Source organism: Pseudophryne corroboree, chromosome 6, assembly GCF_028390025.1.
Source record: "Pseudophryne corroboree isolate aPseCor3 chromosome 6, aPseCor3.hap2, whole genome shotgun sequence".
NCBI classification, from domain to species: domain Eukaryota; kingdom Metazoa; phylum Chordata; class Amphibia; order Anura; family Myobatrachidae; genus Pseudophryne; species Pseudophryne corroboree.
This window is the reverse complement of record NC_086449.1, coordinates 167,034,375-167,052,426: the sequence shown is the minus strand read 5'-3', so window position 1 is coordinate 167,052,426 and position 18,052 is coordinate 167,034,375. Positions and strand designations below refer to the sequence as shown.

The 18,052-nt window shown below is 47.7% G+C and overlaps 1 protein-coding gene across 5 annotated transcripts in view; it reads right to left on the bottom strand.

The window, feature by feature from the left end:
• Positions 1–10,335: 10,335 nt before the first annotated feature.
• Positions 10,336–18,052, bottom strand: part of C6H2orf42 (chromosome 6 C2orf42 homolog) — a 75,294-nt gene continuing 67,577 nt past the window's right edge. For all 5 annotated transcript variants that reach the window (XM_063932090.1, XM_063932093.1, XM_063932091.1 and 2 more), the window contains exon 9: positions 10,336–11,294. In XM_063932090.1, coding sequence (XP_063788160.1) covers positions 11,083–11,294 — 212 coding nt within the window. In that variant the 3' untranslated portion in view covers positions 10,336–11,082. The remainder of the gene's footprint in view (positions 11,295–18,052) is intronic.

Sequence of the window (18,052 nt, the reverse complement as noted above, 5' to 3'; positions counted from 1 at the left end):
AGGCGGGGGATGTGCTGCTGTCAGTGAGGCGGGGATGTGCTGCTGTCAGTGAGGCATGGATGTGCTGCTGTCAGTGAGGCATGGATGTGCAGCTGTCAGTGAGGCAGGGATGTGCTGTTGTCAGTGAGGCGGGGATGTGCTGCTGTCAGTGAGGCGGGGATGCGCTGCTGTCAGTGAGGCAGGGATGTGCTGCTGTCAGTGAGGCAGGGATGTGCTGCTGTCAGTGAGGCAGGGATGTGCTGCTGTCAGTGAGGCAGGGATGTGTTGCTGTCAGTGAGGCGGGGATGTGCAGCTGTGCTGTCCATGAGGCGGTGATGTTCTGTGTTTCTTTGAGTGCCGGCTTCCAGGCTCCCTCCCTGCAGTCCCCGGTGGCTGCTGCTGCAGTGGGCGCAGGACACTGACTGGAGGGGTCGCCACGGCTTATAGGGGATTTTGTTTCACCTGCCTCATCCTGGCAAAGCAATATCCCTGATAAGCTCCATCTTTTCGGGGCTGCGGCCGTGAAAACACACAGGTTTCACTGAACCTGTGGGTTTTCGCACAGAATTTTTTTTTTTTATGGGAGATCTAATTGGATACCCCGTAAAAAAATATAGGTAAAACAATGGGAAAACTCTATCGCGCCTAATTGGATACCGCTATGTGAGTGATGTTAGTGTTTACAGCTGTGGAGTGATACAGCTGTGGCTCTGTGATGAGGTTTTGGTGACAGTTGGAAGTACTGTAAGTTTGGTGCTCTGCCTCTGATAACAGCAGGAAAGATGTTCAAGATGAGCACGTTCACTATAGGCAGTGCACCAATCCAAAACCTGTTTTGCCATCTGACAAATGATGTTGGGACAGTATGACTGATATGGGTGCAGCGTAATGGCTGTGAGAGGAAGCAGAGGTCTGCATGCTCTGGCACGGGAGGACATTACAATGTAACAGTACACATGTGAGAGGTCTTTGAACCACCCTCGTACATAAGTAGGATTATTCACTACCCATATACAATGGTGATATCTGCATTACAGTGATATTCGACTGTGGACATTACCATCTATAGCGCTTCTGCAAGTGTAACAGGCCCATAAGGGATCATGAAAAGGCCCGCCTATGCGTGTTACATTTGCACTTGAACAATTGGTTGCTTTAACCTGTATCCCCCGGTTCAAATAATTTACAAACCATTATTTTATTTAAGTATGGACACTGTTGTTTCTTTTTGTATATGTGGTAACTATAGGCTTCTTGATAATACACATCACTTCAATTCTGGTATTCTCTGAGAGCATCTGAGCTTTTAAGTTCCAGGGGGGCCCCCACTCTGCTGTAGAAGAGTGGGGGCACCCTTCTATAAAGGTGAGGGCGCTGTTCACTGTACAAAAAATGGGTGGTATTCAGTATACCTGTTGCTGGGATCCCGGCGCACAGTATACCGGTGCCGGAATCCCGACAACCGGCATACCGACACGTTTTCTCCCTCTTGGGGGTCCGCAACCCCCGTGACAGCAGCCTGGTGAGTGCAGCGAGCCCGCAAGGGGCTCATTTGCGCTCGCCCCGGTCAGAAGCCGGCGGTCATGATCCCGGCGCCGGTATGCTGGCCGCCGGGGACACGGCCGCCGCCAACTCATACCACACCCCAAAAAATGGACTCTACTTGTATTCATTTTTTTAAGTTGTCATAATAAAGAGCATTGTTTGCCAAACTCATTTCTCAAGGCACTCTAGATGTCCAGGCTTTAAGAATAAGCTTGCGAACAGGTGAATTAATTAGTACCTCAGAAATTTTATTAAACCATCTGAGCTCAAGCATGGATATCCTTAAAACCTGGACTGTTCAGGAGCCACCATGAAGACAGAGTTTGGGAAACAACTACTTTTAAACATGAGACAGGATGGGGATTAACCCCTGGTGTCCCCCAGCACACCAAACTATATGGGTAACATGACTTGAAAACCTACATATAATAGAAATCCAGAGGTCTTCGTTACATATATCTGCAGAAATATGGCAAAGCCACCAGGCCTCGACAAGGCTCCTCTGATGCTGGTGGTCCTAAATCTAATACTATATCTGGGCCTGGGGTGCAGAACCCCACAAACCGGCACAGGCCAGCCACCCCAGGGCAGCACACATGTGAGAAGGTAAAGTGTTAGTATGTGTTAATTAAAGGGAACGCAAAATCTGTATACAAAAAGTGATACACTAGTGACGGTGTAATTAAAAGACCTAAAGGATTAATAACAGTGTTAAGGGGGGTGCTAAATAAATATAATAGTGTGCTACCCCACAGCAGCCCAGCCACTCCAATCAGGGGGAACTGCACCCCAGACCCATTTCCAGTACTAATAATAATAATAGCCCTTCTGGGTCATACTAAATATAGTGCCACATGATAATGGCACCTAATAGATCTTTTAATTACACCGTCACTAGTGTATCACTTTTTGTATACAGATTTTGCGTTCCCTTTAATTAACACATACTAACACTTTACCTTCTCACATGTGTGCTGCCCTGGGGTGGCTGGCCTGTGCCGGTTTGTGGGGTTCTGCACCCCAGGCCCAGATATAGTATTAGATTTAGGACCACCAGCATCAGAGGAGCCTTGTCGAGGCCTGGTGGCTTTGCCATATTTCTGCAGATATATGTAACGAAGACCTCTGGATTTCTATTATATGTAGGTTTTCAAGTCATGTTACCCATATAGTTTGGTGTGCTGGGGGACACCAGGGGTTAATCCCCATCCTGTCTCTTGCTTAGAATTACCCCTCCCTTTCAAGCACCTGAAGTATATTGTCAAATTGATATGAGCAACTTGCATTCTGTTTTACTTTTAAACATACTGTATCTCTGCAGTGCTAAGGGTTAACTGTGTCCAAGAGAAAAATGATGACACAGCTACTAACGACAAGCAAATTCAATAAATGAATCCAGAGGAGGAATGGTGAATGGATGGGCCCCTCAGGGAGTGCTGCAGGATCTTGGGGAGGTGGCCACGGCATAGTGGGGCCTGGCTACAGCATTATGAGTGTGTGGCTATGCCTCCCTGCACTCCTGGGCCCATTCAAAGACCTGGGCTCAGATTTGCGGGGGATGGGGCTGGCTTCTTGATACAGGTCAGGTAAATGCTGCCTAAATAAAACAGATGTGCTAAAATAAAGCATTTGCAAGTGGTGCATCAACCATAAAGTGTCAGCAAAAAAAGAAAAAAAAAGAAGGCAAATCGGCTGATAAGGAGTAAACATAAATAGAATCCTTATTGATGCATACTATCAGAACGAGAACTTGAAAGCATTTTATTAAAAGACATTTTCTTTATGGACCTAAAGTAAATCTTACGATTACGAGATAAATATATTCTGCCAGATTTCAGATCTATTTAGTGATATGAAAGGAAATAGAATTCTCAGATTCTGTCTGTTATAAGAAACAGTTCTCTGGGGATCCTCGGTGAAGGGAAATGATCATTCTGCAGCCTCTTAAGGGCCCTACACACTCGGCGATGCGCCGCCGAGGTGCCCGACGGCCGATACGGCCGACGAGCAACCCGGCGGCGGGGGGGCAGTGACGGGGGAGTGAAGTTTCTTCACTCCCCCCGTCACCCGGCTGCATTGAAGTGCAGGCAAATATGGACAAGACCGTCCATATTGGCCTGCATGCACAGCCGACGGGAGATCAGCGATGAACGAGCGCGGGACCGCGCATCGTTCATCGCTGGAGCCTCCACACTGAAAGATATGAACGAGTTCTCGTTCATTTATGAACGAGATCGTTCATATCTTTCAGAATATCGGCATGTGTGTAGGGCCTATTACTCTGCAGCCTGATTGTCTTAATGAGTGACACAGAAATAGTTTCTAGCAATAAACAGCACTAAACCTTGTGTAATAAATGGATATGATATTGATCAGTGCTAATTGCCATCAGGGTAGAATACATATCAGCATCTCAGACATGGATACATTGCTTTACGAAAGTGTTATTTGGTAAAGATACAGGATGCAATGTATAGCAATTGTCTATATAATTGCACAAGGACATCTGATGGAGGGATGGACAACTATATTCCTTGTCTGTCCCATGTCTCTCTATTGTTGTAGGGCCTACAAATGACTAGTTACACTTAGGGTAGCCACCTCTCCCGGATTTCCTGGATTCTCCAGGTTTTGGTGGCAACCAGGAATCTGATGCATGAGGTGGCAACCCCAGTTACACTGCATTGCAATATCTACAGAAATGCCCCACGCATACCGTATTATTGTATGTGTGCGCCTAGCAAGGGGATCTTAGTTTTTGCTTTTTTAGACAATCCTTCACGTATTATTACAAGTGGAACAGGTGTTGGCAACGACCAAAATTGAAATGCCAACACGCATTTCGCCATCAGGCTTTAGCAAGGCTACAATGTTACTGTAGGAAGTAGGGATTTTTATTGAGCCTGAAACCAATCTATGGGCCTTATTCAGGAGCGATGCGACTGCATATTTTGAGACGAGCCCGCTGTGCGATTGTATTGCATTAACTGCAAACGCCTCTGCTTGACTGACAGGCAGAGGCGTATGCGGGTCAGCGAAGGATAATTTTCGGGGCGGTGATGGGGAAATGGGCGTATCGGCATCGTTTTTAGGGGGGTGGCAGCGTATCGTCACATGCAGCTGCTCCGATCAAAAGAATGACGGCAGGTACGCAGCCAGGCTGCGCCAGCAGGAGGCTTCCATAGTTTCTGCGACCACGCTCTAATTGCAGCACAATCTAATTGCGGCACGATCTAATTGCCCTGCAATGGGCGGCCCCCAGCATGCGATTGCAAGAGTAGCAGACCACAACAATTTTTGAAAAATTGGATAAGGGAGGTATCGGGAGCTTGCATACATGCGTTAATGAAAAAATAACTGCAATGGCCGTGGTAATTTTTACCAGAAGAATTGCGCACTTAACTGGATACGCCTCATAGACAGGTCATTTTCACCAATTGTATTTACGATAATTAGATGAATTGACCATTGCTTGAAAAACAAATTTATTCTTTTGCAACTATCATTCTTCTTATTTTTAAAAATGAATGTCCACATAGATCATAGGTGTTCGCAGGAGCTGACACAGGGTGGCCGCTCTGAGACTCCACCCCCCCCCCCCCCCCCCCCCTTCGGAATATAAACTGCTCACCTGGGCGGCCCAGGTGACAGTCTATGTCCCAGAGCAAGGTGTGGAGGAACTCGGGGGGGGGGGGGGCATGTCGGCTCCTGCACACACCTGTGATATTGATTCTAATATAGCAAATAAACCTATATTTTTATTCATTGTAAGACACATTTCTTCATAGTTGCTAATCTAATTTTAAATCAATCTAAACTAAACTAATCTAAACTATACTAACATGAATATGTCAGATAAAGATGTGTTTTCTAAAAGGTTTGTTTACTTATAAAAACATAAGTGAATAAAAGGGGGCAATTCAGGTCTGATCGTAGATGTGCTAAATTTAGCACATCTACGATCAGTTTCTCAGACATGCGGGGGGACGCCCAGCACAGGGCTAGTCCGCCCTGCATGTCTGACCCTACTCCCCCCCCCCTCCCCCGCAAGGGTGCAAAAGCATCGCATATCGGCGATGCTTTTGCACCCACAGAGTAGCTCCCTGCTAGTGCAGCTCCTGCGTGCTGGCAGGCAGCATGCCAGGTCACAGCGGCTGCATGTGACATCACGCACCCTTCGCGCCTCGCAATGGTCCGGACACGCCTGTGTTGTCAGGACCATGCCAACGGCATTCCTGTGTTGTCCGGACCTACCCCGCCTGTCAATCAGGCAGAGGCGATCGCAGCCCTTAGATGCTGATAACATCTCACTGGGCTCCCAGGGTGCGCACTCCAGCAAGGGCTTCAGACTGCGATCACTGCCAACGCAGCGATACAGTTTGAATTAGGCCCAAAGAGTTCTGTTACAGCAGTGGTTCCCAAACCGGGTGCATTGGCACTCTGGCGTGCTGCAGGACAACTACAGAGGTGCCATACTTGGTGGTCCAGAAATAAACAAAATTATTTATGGTCAGAGTTTTCCATGCTCCGCTACTTCAGTCCAGGTTTTAAGGATGTATTGGATGTAAGGATGTATTGCACATGCGTTCACAGCCTTGCTATGCAAAAAAGTCCTCCCCCATAGGTAGCGTCTAGTTGATCGTACGGGCAGCAAAAAGTTGCTACGTGCGATCAACTCGGAATGATCCCCCCCAGGCCAAGTGACGATGCTGACATTCATAATGACATGGTGATAATGCTGACATGTTCATTAGGTTGACAATGCATTTATAAAGTATCCCTAGTCCACACGCTCACCCCTAATACTGACATTCTGGTGCCGCCATGACTGCATACTAGAAAATGTGTATAGTGATTAACCTGCATATATTATCTTTGGACTGTTGGTGACAAATCAGGATTTTGGTACTTACCGATAAATCCCTTTCTCCAATTCCACAGGGGACACTGGAGCGCAGTTACAATGGGGAAATAGTAGGCAGTAACTGGGAGCTGGCACTTTAAAACTCTAACACTGTGGCTAGCTCCTCCCCTACTATGTCCCCCCTCCAAGCCAGTCTACGTAAAACTGTGCCCGAGGAGAGCTGGAATAGACAAACGTTAAAGTAGAGGAGGTTAACGAAGCCATGTAAACCAGGATAACACGAAACAAAACTGGAAACCTTTCTGAAACAAAGGTTAACCTGAACCAAACAAGCAGTCACATAGTGACCTGCAAACCGTCAAGTGAAAAAGGAGGAAACAGCGCTGGGTGGGCGTCCAGTGTCCCCTGTGGAATCGGAGAAAGGGATTTATCGGTAAGTACCAAAATCCTGATTTCTCCTTCATCCACTAGGGGACACTGGAGCGCAGTTACAATGGGGATGTCCCAGAGCTCCCAAGACAGGAGGGAGAGCGCTGAGAGTCCTGTAAAACCGCTCGGCCAAACTGCGATGCAGAGGCCGCAAAAGTGTCAAACCTGTCAAATTTGACAAACGTATGTCGGCCCAACCAAGTCGACATAAAGTAGTCATGGAGACCCCGCGGGCAGCCGCCCACGAGGGCCCCACAGAGCACGTAGAGTGCGCTGAAATTGAAGACGGAGGTTCCCGAGAAGCTGCCAAATAAGCCTGTCTGATGGTCAGCCGAATCCATCGGGACAAAGTTTGCTTAGAAGCCGGTCAAACACGGCGGGCAGCATCATATAGAACAAATAAAGAGTCCGACTTCCGAATAGCTGAAGTCCTATCCACATAGATCTTGAGCGCCCTGACAACGTCCAACGATCTTGAATCCGGAGAATCCACCGAGAGGGCCGGAACCACAAGTGGCTGATTGATGTGAAAATCGGACACCACCTTCGGTAGAAAAGACATGCGAGTACGGAGCTTGGCCCTATCTGCATGAAATACCAGGTAAGGAGGTCGACAAGAGAGAGCCCCAAGTTCCGACACCCATCTGGCCGAAGCCAGAGCTAGGAGAAGGACCACCTTCCAGGTGAGATATTTCATCTCCACCGACTCCAGAGGCTCAAACAACGAAGACTGCAGAAAAGAGAGAGAACCAGATTGAGGTCCCATGGTGCTGTCGGAGGGCGAAAGGGAGGCTGAATTCGTAGACCCCCTGAAAGAAAGTCTGAACTTCTAGTAGCAAGGCTAACTTTTTTCTGGAAGAAAACCGAAAGAGCAGAGACCTGCACCTTTAGTGAACCCAGTCTTAAGCCTGCCGTGAAACCCGCCTGCAAAAAACTGAGAAAACTCTCGACATCCACACCAGGCCACATAGGCCTTCCAAATGCGGTAGTAGTGAGACGATGTGACTGACTTTCTAGCCTGGAGCACAGTAGGTATAACCGTACGAGGAATCCCCTTCCTGTTCAAGATGGCCTTCTCAACAGCCACGCCGTCAAACGTAGCCTGCGTAAGTCTGGATAATGAAAAGGACCCTGTTGTAGCAGATCGTCCTGTAGTGGCAGGGGCCAAGGCTCGGCTACTGACAACAGGTGTAGGGTGGTGTACCAAGCCCTGCGCGGCCAATCTGGAGCCACCAGGAGGACCAGAGCGACTCTCTTGATGCGTTGCAGAACCCGAGGCAACAATGGGAAAGGAGGAAAGAGGTAACCGAACCGGAAATTCCAAGGAGCCGTGAGGGCATCCACGCCCGCCACCGCCGGGTCCCTCGTCCGAGAGTAATACAGAGGCAGTTGATGGTTCAGGCGGGACGCCATAAGGTCGATCTGTGGTTTTCCTTACCGGCGGACCAGCTGACAAAACACCTGGAGGCGGAGTGACCACTCTCCCGGGTGCATGTCCTGTCGGTTGAGATAATCGGCTTCCAAACTGTCCACTCCTGGAATGAATATTGCCGAGAAGGACAGAGCATTCTCCTCTGCCCAAAGAAGGATGTTGGTGACCTCCCTCATCGCTGCACAGCTGCAAGTGCCGCCCTGACGGTTGATGTACGCTACCGTCATGGCGTTGTCGGACTAAACTCTGACCGCGCAGCAGGTGATGTGCCTGAAGTAGGGCGTTGTATACCGCCCGTAGTTCGAGAATGTTTATGGGGAGAGCGGATTCGTGAATCGACCAGCGCCCCTGAAACCGATGTTCGAGGGTCACTGCTTTGGAGACCGCGCACCCGCTGATGAAGGAATAGATGAGATCCTGATCACTGATGTAGAAGACATAGCTGGAACGGTCAAGAGTGAAAGCGACCGTATGGAAGAGCTTCGAACGCCGCTACCATCTTTCCCAGAAGGCAAATGCACAGACACACTGACACCCGACGGTGTCGAAGCACCGACCTCACCAGCGTCTGAAGAGACAGGATCTTGTCCTGGGGAAGGAAAACCTTCTGACGGACCGTGTCGAGAATCATCCCCCAAAACAGCAACCGTTGTGAGGGGCATAAGTGACCAGCTCCCTTGGGCACAAAACAAAGACTGGCTTGGAGGGGGGACATAGTAGGGGAGGAGCTAGCCACAGTGTTAGAGTTTTAAAGTGCCAGCTCCCAGTTACTGCCTACTATTTCCCCATTGTTACTGCGCTCCAGTGTCCCCTAGTGGATGAAGGAGAAAGTATATTTAAAAGGCTGCAACAACGCAGATTAAGGCGCCGTCTGCAATATGGATCTCATGCTAGGTATCATGGCCGGTCAGTGGTAACGACCACTATTGGTTAGTATGTTAAGTAACCGTACAGATATGCTGTTGTGCAACAGGGATACTTGTTCTTCACCTTTCCAGAATGCCCAAGGAGCACAGCCAAACAGCACACTCTCAGTGGCTATAGCGTAGCAGCATACTGTGCCTCTGCCCAGACTCCTTTCTCTCAGTCTCTATAGTACTGGAGTAACTACAGGATGCACACTGTTTTAGTGAGAGTGCTCTTGTGCCAATCATCACACAATGGCGATACCGCACTTTTAGGGCCGCCCTCTGCTTCTGGAATTAAAAGAGTAGCCATGAGTAGAAAACTGATTTTAGAGCTGTTTTTAAAGAAAATAGAAGGAAACCTAGACCGACGTATTGCAACAGAAAATAACTTCCTTACACAAGTCTGTCCTACAACTGGGCAAATAGTGATATTTGTAACTGTATTTCAGTGATTTTGCTCAGGTGGATGTAAGCTGTACTAAGAAGAAACTTACATTTTCAAGGACTCCTTCAGACCAGCGTTTCTGCAGATGTTGTCAGGTCAGTTTGGTACTAGTTGAAAAATCATGTCTGCTCCAGAATTACTGATCACAGTGCCTGCACCCACACCTGTCCAAGGGAGCAGCAGTATAAGCAGTGGCTGCATAGCTGATGCCAGAACATTACACATGATTTTCCAGTACTTTACTCTGACCCATAACTGACACTGCAGCCCGTGAGCAGCAGATGTGTACAGGCACCATGGTAATTGATGCATGTAATGTACTCTGATCTATGTGAAGCATTAGTGTGGACTGCCAGTCTACAGTGATTTATGATTTCCCTTAAGAGTCTGTTCTGCCGACAAACCAGAGAAATAGAAATAAAGGCAAAAGTGTGACAATCCGCTTGTTATACAATAGCGTGTGGGCAGTGATGTCATCAGGGGTGTGACCATGTGCTAAAACAGGCCTGGCCAACCTGTGGCTCTCCAGCTGTTGTGAAACTATACATCGCAGCATGCCCTGCAGAGTTTTAGCATTCCCGAATAGCAAAACTGTGGCAAGGCATTCTGGGACTTGTAGTTTCCCAACAGCTGGAGAGCCACAGGTTGGCCAGGTCTGTGCTAAAAGGACATAACTCATGACATCACGTAAAAGAATAGAAAACACATAGCCTATTCACACAAGTAAAGAAAATTGTGGAGAGTATAGTATGTCTAAGTTTATATGGTTAGGATGTTCACGTTCAGCTATCACAGTTATTATACACTCTTCTTTCCAAGCTAACAATTACAGTCATTCCATCAGAATAATAAACTACAATTTCTCTCACTATGTTAAATACAGACACTTGTCTAAAAAGGGGTTTGAGGAGACAGATAAAATGTACAGACTGCAAATATACAAAATCTTTCCGGTAGAGGAAATACTTCTGACTTCTGTAATGTTCTTCTCTCACATTAAATGAGAAGATATGAGGACTCATCAGCACTTAACAACTGGAACGAGCTCCCAAGTCTTTTACCCCTAGAGATCGCCAAGCCAGTGAGAGGACGCTGTAGAGAGGGCCCGTTGTGAGTGGAACACATCCATTGGCCAAGAGGACGTATGGTTCATTTAAAACATTGCTTCTGAAAGTCATAGGTGCTTGTACTGACAACATTTCAAAGCATCGGTCACATAATTAAACTAGCAATCTTAAATTATTAAAACAAAACAAAACGTGAAGACAAGCACACGCGCACACAAAACTGTATATCATAGCAGCGGATAAGAAAAAGAACTGCGTATTACTGCACAAGAAATGTTACGGCCCAGCAGTCACTGTATAGGATAAACCTCCTTTGGCAGCTGAATGACTAAAACAATATGGCGGCTCTTGCCCATCAGATTGTGTTAATCAGGCTGCAGCATTGTCATCTTGGTAAATGTGATTGTACAGAATCAGTCAAATGTAATAGTGGTGAGAGGGGTGATCTCTAGGGTGTGTTCCAAAGTGTGGGGAGAGGGCTCCTGGAAATCTGGCAAGGGTCCATTACGATGATGTCCATATTCAAATTTAATGCGCAGCTCGCCGATTTTGGAGAGTGGTAGAATGTCTGGGATCCACTCAATGGTGAAGGGAGTAGGCTCCTTCTGCTCTGGAGAGGTGTTACCTGGTAAAGAAACAAAAGGTTAGGACATCAGAGCGATGGTATAACACTCGGATGGTACCAAATAACCAAATGTGCTCATACAAATAAATCTTTTTATTAAGAATTAAAGGGGATTTTTGTCTGATTCCATCGAGAGACACTGCAAAAGTCTGAAACTCCTCATTTCTATATCCGTTCCAAGGGAAGGCCCCAAAGTGTAGGATAAACAGAACAATGCAAGGAGAAGAAACATTACGCTCCACCAAACATAGAGAACTGAACCAAAGAGCGTAAAGGGCAGTAGCCTGTGCTCTATGGCAGTTTTTTTCTGGAAACAGGAAATTCTACCATCATAGCTGGTATATTTTGACAATCCGCTCTAAGAAAATAGCACAACAGCTGGAGAGCCGCAGGTTGAAGACCCATGGACTAGAGAGACACCTACCTGGCCACAGAAATTTCAGCAGTTTAGGGGAGTACTGGTACCCTTATTTCATAGTGCCGTTACCTTGTTTCATAGGAAAAAGGACTGGTGGTAATGCAGTGTGCCCATATGGAATCAGAGAAATCCATTTAACGCAAGTACAAAAGTGTTCTTCTATTTCCCTATATGGGGGACAATGCATTGCAGATACCCCCAGGATACAGTACACTCAGGTAAAGCTGTGCGCACAACATCTCATCTTCAGCTAGTCTTCTTGGATGCAAAAATAAGAATTTACTTACCGATAATTCTATTTCTCGGAGTCCGTAGTGGATGCTGGGGTTCCTGAAAGGACCATGGGGAATAGCGGCTCCGCAGGAGACAGGGCACAAAAAGTAAAGCTTTAGGATCAGGTGGTGTGCACTGGCTCCTCCCCCTATGACCCTCCTCCAAGCCAGTTAGGTACTGTGCCCGGACGAGCGTACACAATAAGGGAGGAATTTTGAATCCCGGGTAAGACTCATACCAGCCACACCAATCACACCGTACAACTTGTGATCTAAACCCAGTTAACAGTATGATAACAGCGGAGCCTCTGAAAAGATGGCTCACAACAATAATAACCCGATTTTTGTAACTATGTACAAGTATTGCAGATAATCCGCACTTGGGATGGGCGCCCAGCATCCACTACGGACTCCGAGAAATAGAATTATCGGTAAGTAAATTCTTATTTTCTCTATCGTCCTAGTGGATGCTGGGGTTCCTGAAAGGACCATGGGGATTATACCAAAGCTCCCAAACGGGCGGGAGAGTGCGGATGACTCTGCAGCACCGAATGAGAGAACTCCAGGTCCTCTTTTGCCAGGATATCAAATTTGTAGAATTTTACAAACGTGTTTTCCCCTGACCACGTAGCTGCTCGGCAGAGTTGTAATGCCGAGACCTCTCGGGCAGCCGCCCAAGATGAGCCCACCTTCCTTGTGGAATGGGCCTTAACCGATTTAGACTGTGGCAGGCCTGCCTCAGAATGTGCAAGTTGAATTGTGTTACAAATCCAACGAGCAATCGACTGCTTAGAAGCAGGCGCACCCAACTTGTTGGGTGCATACAGTATAAACAGCGAGTCAGATTTTCTGACTCCAGCTGTCCTGGAATATATTTTCAGTGCCCTGACAACTTCTAGCAACTTGGAGTCATCCAAGTCCCTAGTAGGTGCAAGGCACCACAATAAGCTGGTTCAGGTGAAACACTGACACCACCTTAGGGAGAGAACTGGGGACGAGTCCGCAGCTCTGCCCTGTCCGAATGGACAAACAGATATGGGCTTTTTTGAGAAAAAACCACCAATTTGACACTCGCCTGGTCCAGGCCAGGGCCAAGAGCATGGTCACTTTTTATGTGAGATGCTGCAAATCCACATATTTGACTGGTTTTAAACCAATGTGATTTGAGAAATCCCAGAACTACGTTGAGATCCCACAGTGCCACTGGAGGCACAAAAAAGGGGTTTGTATATGCAATACTCCCTTGACAAACTTCTGGACTTCAGGAACTGAAGCCAATTCTTTCTGGAAGAAAATTTACAGGGCCGAATTTGAACCTTAATGGACCCCAATTTGAGGCCCATAGACACTCCTGTTTGCAGGAAATGCAGGAAACGACCGAGTTGAAATTTCTTTGTGGGGCCTTCCTGGCCTCACACCACGCAACAAATTTTCGCCACACGTGGTGATAATGTTGTGCGGTCACCTCCTTTCTGGCTTTGACCAGGGTAGGAATGACCTCTTCCGGAATGCCTTTTTTCCCTTAGGATCCGGCTTTCCATCGCCATGCCGACAAACGCAGCTGCGGTAAGTCTTGGAACAGACATGGTACTTGCTGAAGCAAGTCCCTTCTTAGCGGCAGAGGCCATAAGACCTCTGTAAGCATCTCTTGAAGTTCCGGGTACCAAGTCCTTCTTGGCCAATCCGGAGCCATGAGTATAGTTCTTACTCCTCTACGTCTTATAATTCTCAGCACCTTAGGTATGAGAAGCAGAGGAGGGAACACATACACCGACTGGTACACCCACGGTGTTACCAGAACGTCCACATCTATTGCCTGAGGGTCCCTTGACCTGGCGCAATACCTGTCCCGTTTTTTGTTCAGACGGGACGCCATCATGTCCACCTTTGGTATTTCCCAACGGTTTACAATCATGTGGAAAAAACTTCTCAATGAAGTTTCCACTCTCCCGGGTGGAGGTCGTGCTGAGGAAGTCTGCTTCCCAGTTTCCATTCCCGGGATGAAAAACTGCTGACAGTGTTATCACATGATTTTCCGCCCAGCGAAAAGTCCTTGCAGTTTCTGCCATTGCCCTCCTGCTTCTTGTGTCGCCCTGTCTGTTTACGTGGGCGACTGCCGTGATGTTTTTCCCACTGGATCAATACCGGCTGACCTTGAAGCAGAGGTCTTGCTAAGCTTAGAGCATTATAAATTTACCCTTAGCTCCAGTATATTTATGTGGAGAAAAGTCTCCATACTTGATCACACTCCCTGGAAATTTTTCCCTTGTGTGACTGCTCCCCAGCCTCTCAGGCTGGGCTCCGTGGTTACCAGCATCCAATCCTGAATGCCGAATCTGCGGCCCTCTAGAAGATGAGCACTCTATAACCACCACAGGAGAGACACCCTTGTCCTTGGATATTGGGTTATCCGCTGATGCATCTGAAGATGCGATCCGGACCATTTGTCCAGCAGATCCCACTGAAAAGTTCTTACGTGAAATCTGCCGAATGGAATTGCTTCGTAGGAAGCCACAATTTTTACCAGGACCCTTGTGCAATGATGCACTGTTTTTAGGAGGTTCCTGACTTGCTCGGATAACTCCCTGGCTTTCTCTTCCGGGAGAAACACCTTTTTCTGGACTGTGTCCAGAATCATCCCTAGGCACAGCAGACGTGTCGTCGGGATCAGCTGCGATTTTGGAATATTTAGAATCCACCCGTGCTGATTGTAGCAGTATCCGAGATAGTGCTACTCCGACCTCCAACTGTTCCCTGGACTATGCCCCTATCAGGAGATCGTCCAAGTAAGGGATAATTAAGACGCCTTTTCTTCGAAGAAGAATCATCAATTCGGCCATTACCTTGGTAAAGACCCCGGGGTGCCGTGGACAATCCAAACGGCAGCGTCTGAAACTGATAGTGACAGTTCTGCACCACGAACCTGAGGTACCCTTAGTGAGAAGGGCAAATTTGGGACATAGAGGTAAGCATCCCTGATGTCCCGGGACACTATATAGTCCCCTTCTTCCTGGTTCGTTATCACTGCTCTGAGTGACTTCATCTTAATTTGAACCTTTGTAAGTGTTCAAAAAAAATTTTTTTAGAATAAGTCTCACCTAGCCTTCTGGCTTCAGTACCACAATATAGTGTGGAATAATACCCCTTTTCTGTAGTAGGAGGGGTAATTTAATTGTCACCTGCTGGGAACACAGCTTGTGAATTTTTTCCCATACTACCTCCTTGTCGGAGGGAGACTTGGTAAAGCAGACTTCAGGAGCCTGCGAAGGGGAAACGTCTCGACATTCCCATCTGTACCCCCGGGATACTACATGTAGGATCCAGGGGTCCTGTACGGTCTCAGCGCCATGCTGAGAACTTGTCAGACGCGGTGGAACGCTTCTGTTCCTGGGAATAGGCTGCCTGTTGCAGTCTTCTTCCCTTTCCTCTATCCCTGGGCAGATATGATCTTATAGGGACGAGAGGACTGAGGCTGAAAAGACGGTGTCTTTTTCTGCAGAGATGTGACTTAGGGTAAAAAACGGTGGATTTTCCAGCAGTTGCCGTGACCACCAGGTCCGATGGACCGACCCCAAACAAGTCCTCTTCCTTTATACGGCCATACTGTGCCGTTTGGAATCTGCATCACCTGACCACTGTCGTGTCCATAACATCTTCTGGCAGTTATGGACATCGCGTTTATTCATGATGCCAGAGTGCAAATATCCCTCTGTGCATCTCGCATATATAGAAATGCTCTATAGTCAATAAAATACTGTCCCTGTCAAGGGTATCAATATTTTTAGTCAGGGAATCCGACCAAGCCACCCTAGCTCTGCACATCCAGGCTGAGGCGATCGCTGGCCGCAGTATAACACCAGTATGTGTGTATATACTTTTTATTATATTTTCCAGCCTTGTCAGCTGGTCCTTGAGGACGGCCCTATCTATAGACGGTACCGCCACTTGTTTTGATAAGCGTGTGAGCGCCTTATCCACCTTAAGGGGTGTTTCCCAACGCGCCCTAACTTCTGGCGGGAAAGGGTATACCGCCCATAATTTTCTATCGGGGGGAACCCACGCATCATCACACACTTTATTTAATTTATCTGATTCAGGAAAAACTATGGTAGTTTTTTCACATCCCACATAATACCCTCTTTTGTGGTACTTGTAGTATCAGAAATACGTAACACCTCCTTCATTGCCTTTAACGTGTGGCCCTAATAAGGAATACGTTTGTTTATTCACCGTCGACACTGGATTCAGTGTCCCTGTCTGTGTCTGTGTCGACCGACTAAAGTAAACGGGCGTTTTAAAACCCTTGACGGTGTTTTTGAGACGTCTGGACCGTACTAATTGTTTGTCGGCCGTCTCATGTCGTCAACCGACCTTGCAGCGTGTTGACATTATCACGTAATTTCCTAAATAAGCCATCCATTCCGGTGTCGACTCCCTAGAGAGTGACATCACCATTACAGGCAATTGCTCCGCCTCCTCACCAACATCGTCCTCCTACCTGTCGACACACACGTACCGACACACAGCACACACACAGGGAATGCTCTGATAGAGGACAGGACCCACTAGCCCTTTGGAGAGACAGAGGGAGAGTTTGCCAGCACACACCAAAAACGCTATAATTATATAGGGACAACCTTATATAAGTGTTTTCCCTTATAGCATCTTAATATATATATAAGCATATCGCCAAATTAGTGCCCCCCCTCTCTGTTTTAACCCTGTTTCTGTAGTGCAGTGCAGGGGAGAGCCTGGGAGCCTTCCCTCCAGCCTTTCTGTGAGGGAAAATGGCGCTGTGTGCTGAGGAGATAGGCCCCGCCCCTTTTTCGGCGGCCTCGTCTCCCGCTCTTAACGGATTCTGGCAGGGGTTAAATATCTCCATATAGCCTCCGGAGGCTATATGTGAGGTATTTTTAGCCAAAATAGGTATTCATTTGCCTCCCAGGGCGCCCCCCTCCCAGCGCCCTGCACCCTCAGTGACTGCCGTGTGAAGTGTGCTGAGAGGAAAATGGCGCACAGCTGCAGTGCTGTGCGCTACCTTTAGAAGACTGAGGAGTCTTCTGCCGCCGATTCTGGACCTCTTCTTACTTCAGCATCTGCAAGGGGGCCGGCGGCAAGGCTCCGGTGACCATCCAGGCTGTACCTGTGATCGTCCCTCTGGAGCTGATGTCCAGTAGCCAAGAAGCCAATCCATCCTGCACGCAGGTGAGTTCACTTCTTCTCCCCTAAGTCCCTCGTTGCAGTGATCCTGTTGCCAGCAGGACTCACTGTAAAATAAAAAACCTAAGCTAAACTTTCCTAAGCAGCTCTTTAGGAGAGCCACCTAGATTGCACCCTTCTCGGCCGGGCACAAAATCTAACTGGCTTGGAGGAGGGTCATAGGGGGAGGAGCCAGTGCACACCACCTGATCCTAAAGCTTTACTTTTTGTGCCCTGTCTCCTGCGGAGCCGCTATTCCCCATGGTCCTTTCAGGAACCCCAGCATCCACTAGGACGATAGAGAAACTATGAAAAAATGCAGAATTTGGTAAAATTATGGAGAGAACACCAGGTAGCTTGCCGGGATAGTTACTCGGCCTAGGCCTCATGCTGCACGGTCCAGTAGGCACTCGCTGATCTGGGAGAGGGAGCAGAGGTATTTATCAGTTTAACTTGAAATGAGATAAGCCTGGAGAATGGTAGATGTTAGCTACTGAGCAATAGTCCATAAAGCTGGTGGCAAACCCCACTTCTGTATGAATGAAAACTATCTGTAATCCATAAAAAGCAGGTCCAAATCACCCAAGGAACTGGGAAAATGAACTGCGCTTATTCATTGAGCTATTTTTATGAAAAAGATAGTAGCCACACTGCCAAAAGTGAAATAGTGGATATTTAATTCTTAAAAGACTAGTTACCAGGCCGTCAAAATGACCGAACATCATAACAGTAATGTCAGCGCCGGGGGCTGTGCACACCTGAACAGAGCAACAATTGAATTGCTCCTTGGGAGCGCCATCTAGTGGCCGCTGGAGTGCAAAACACTTGAATTCCCCCTTAGAGGGGAGGAGCAGCGTTGGCCTTTTATT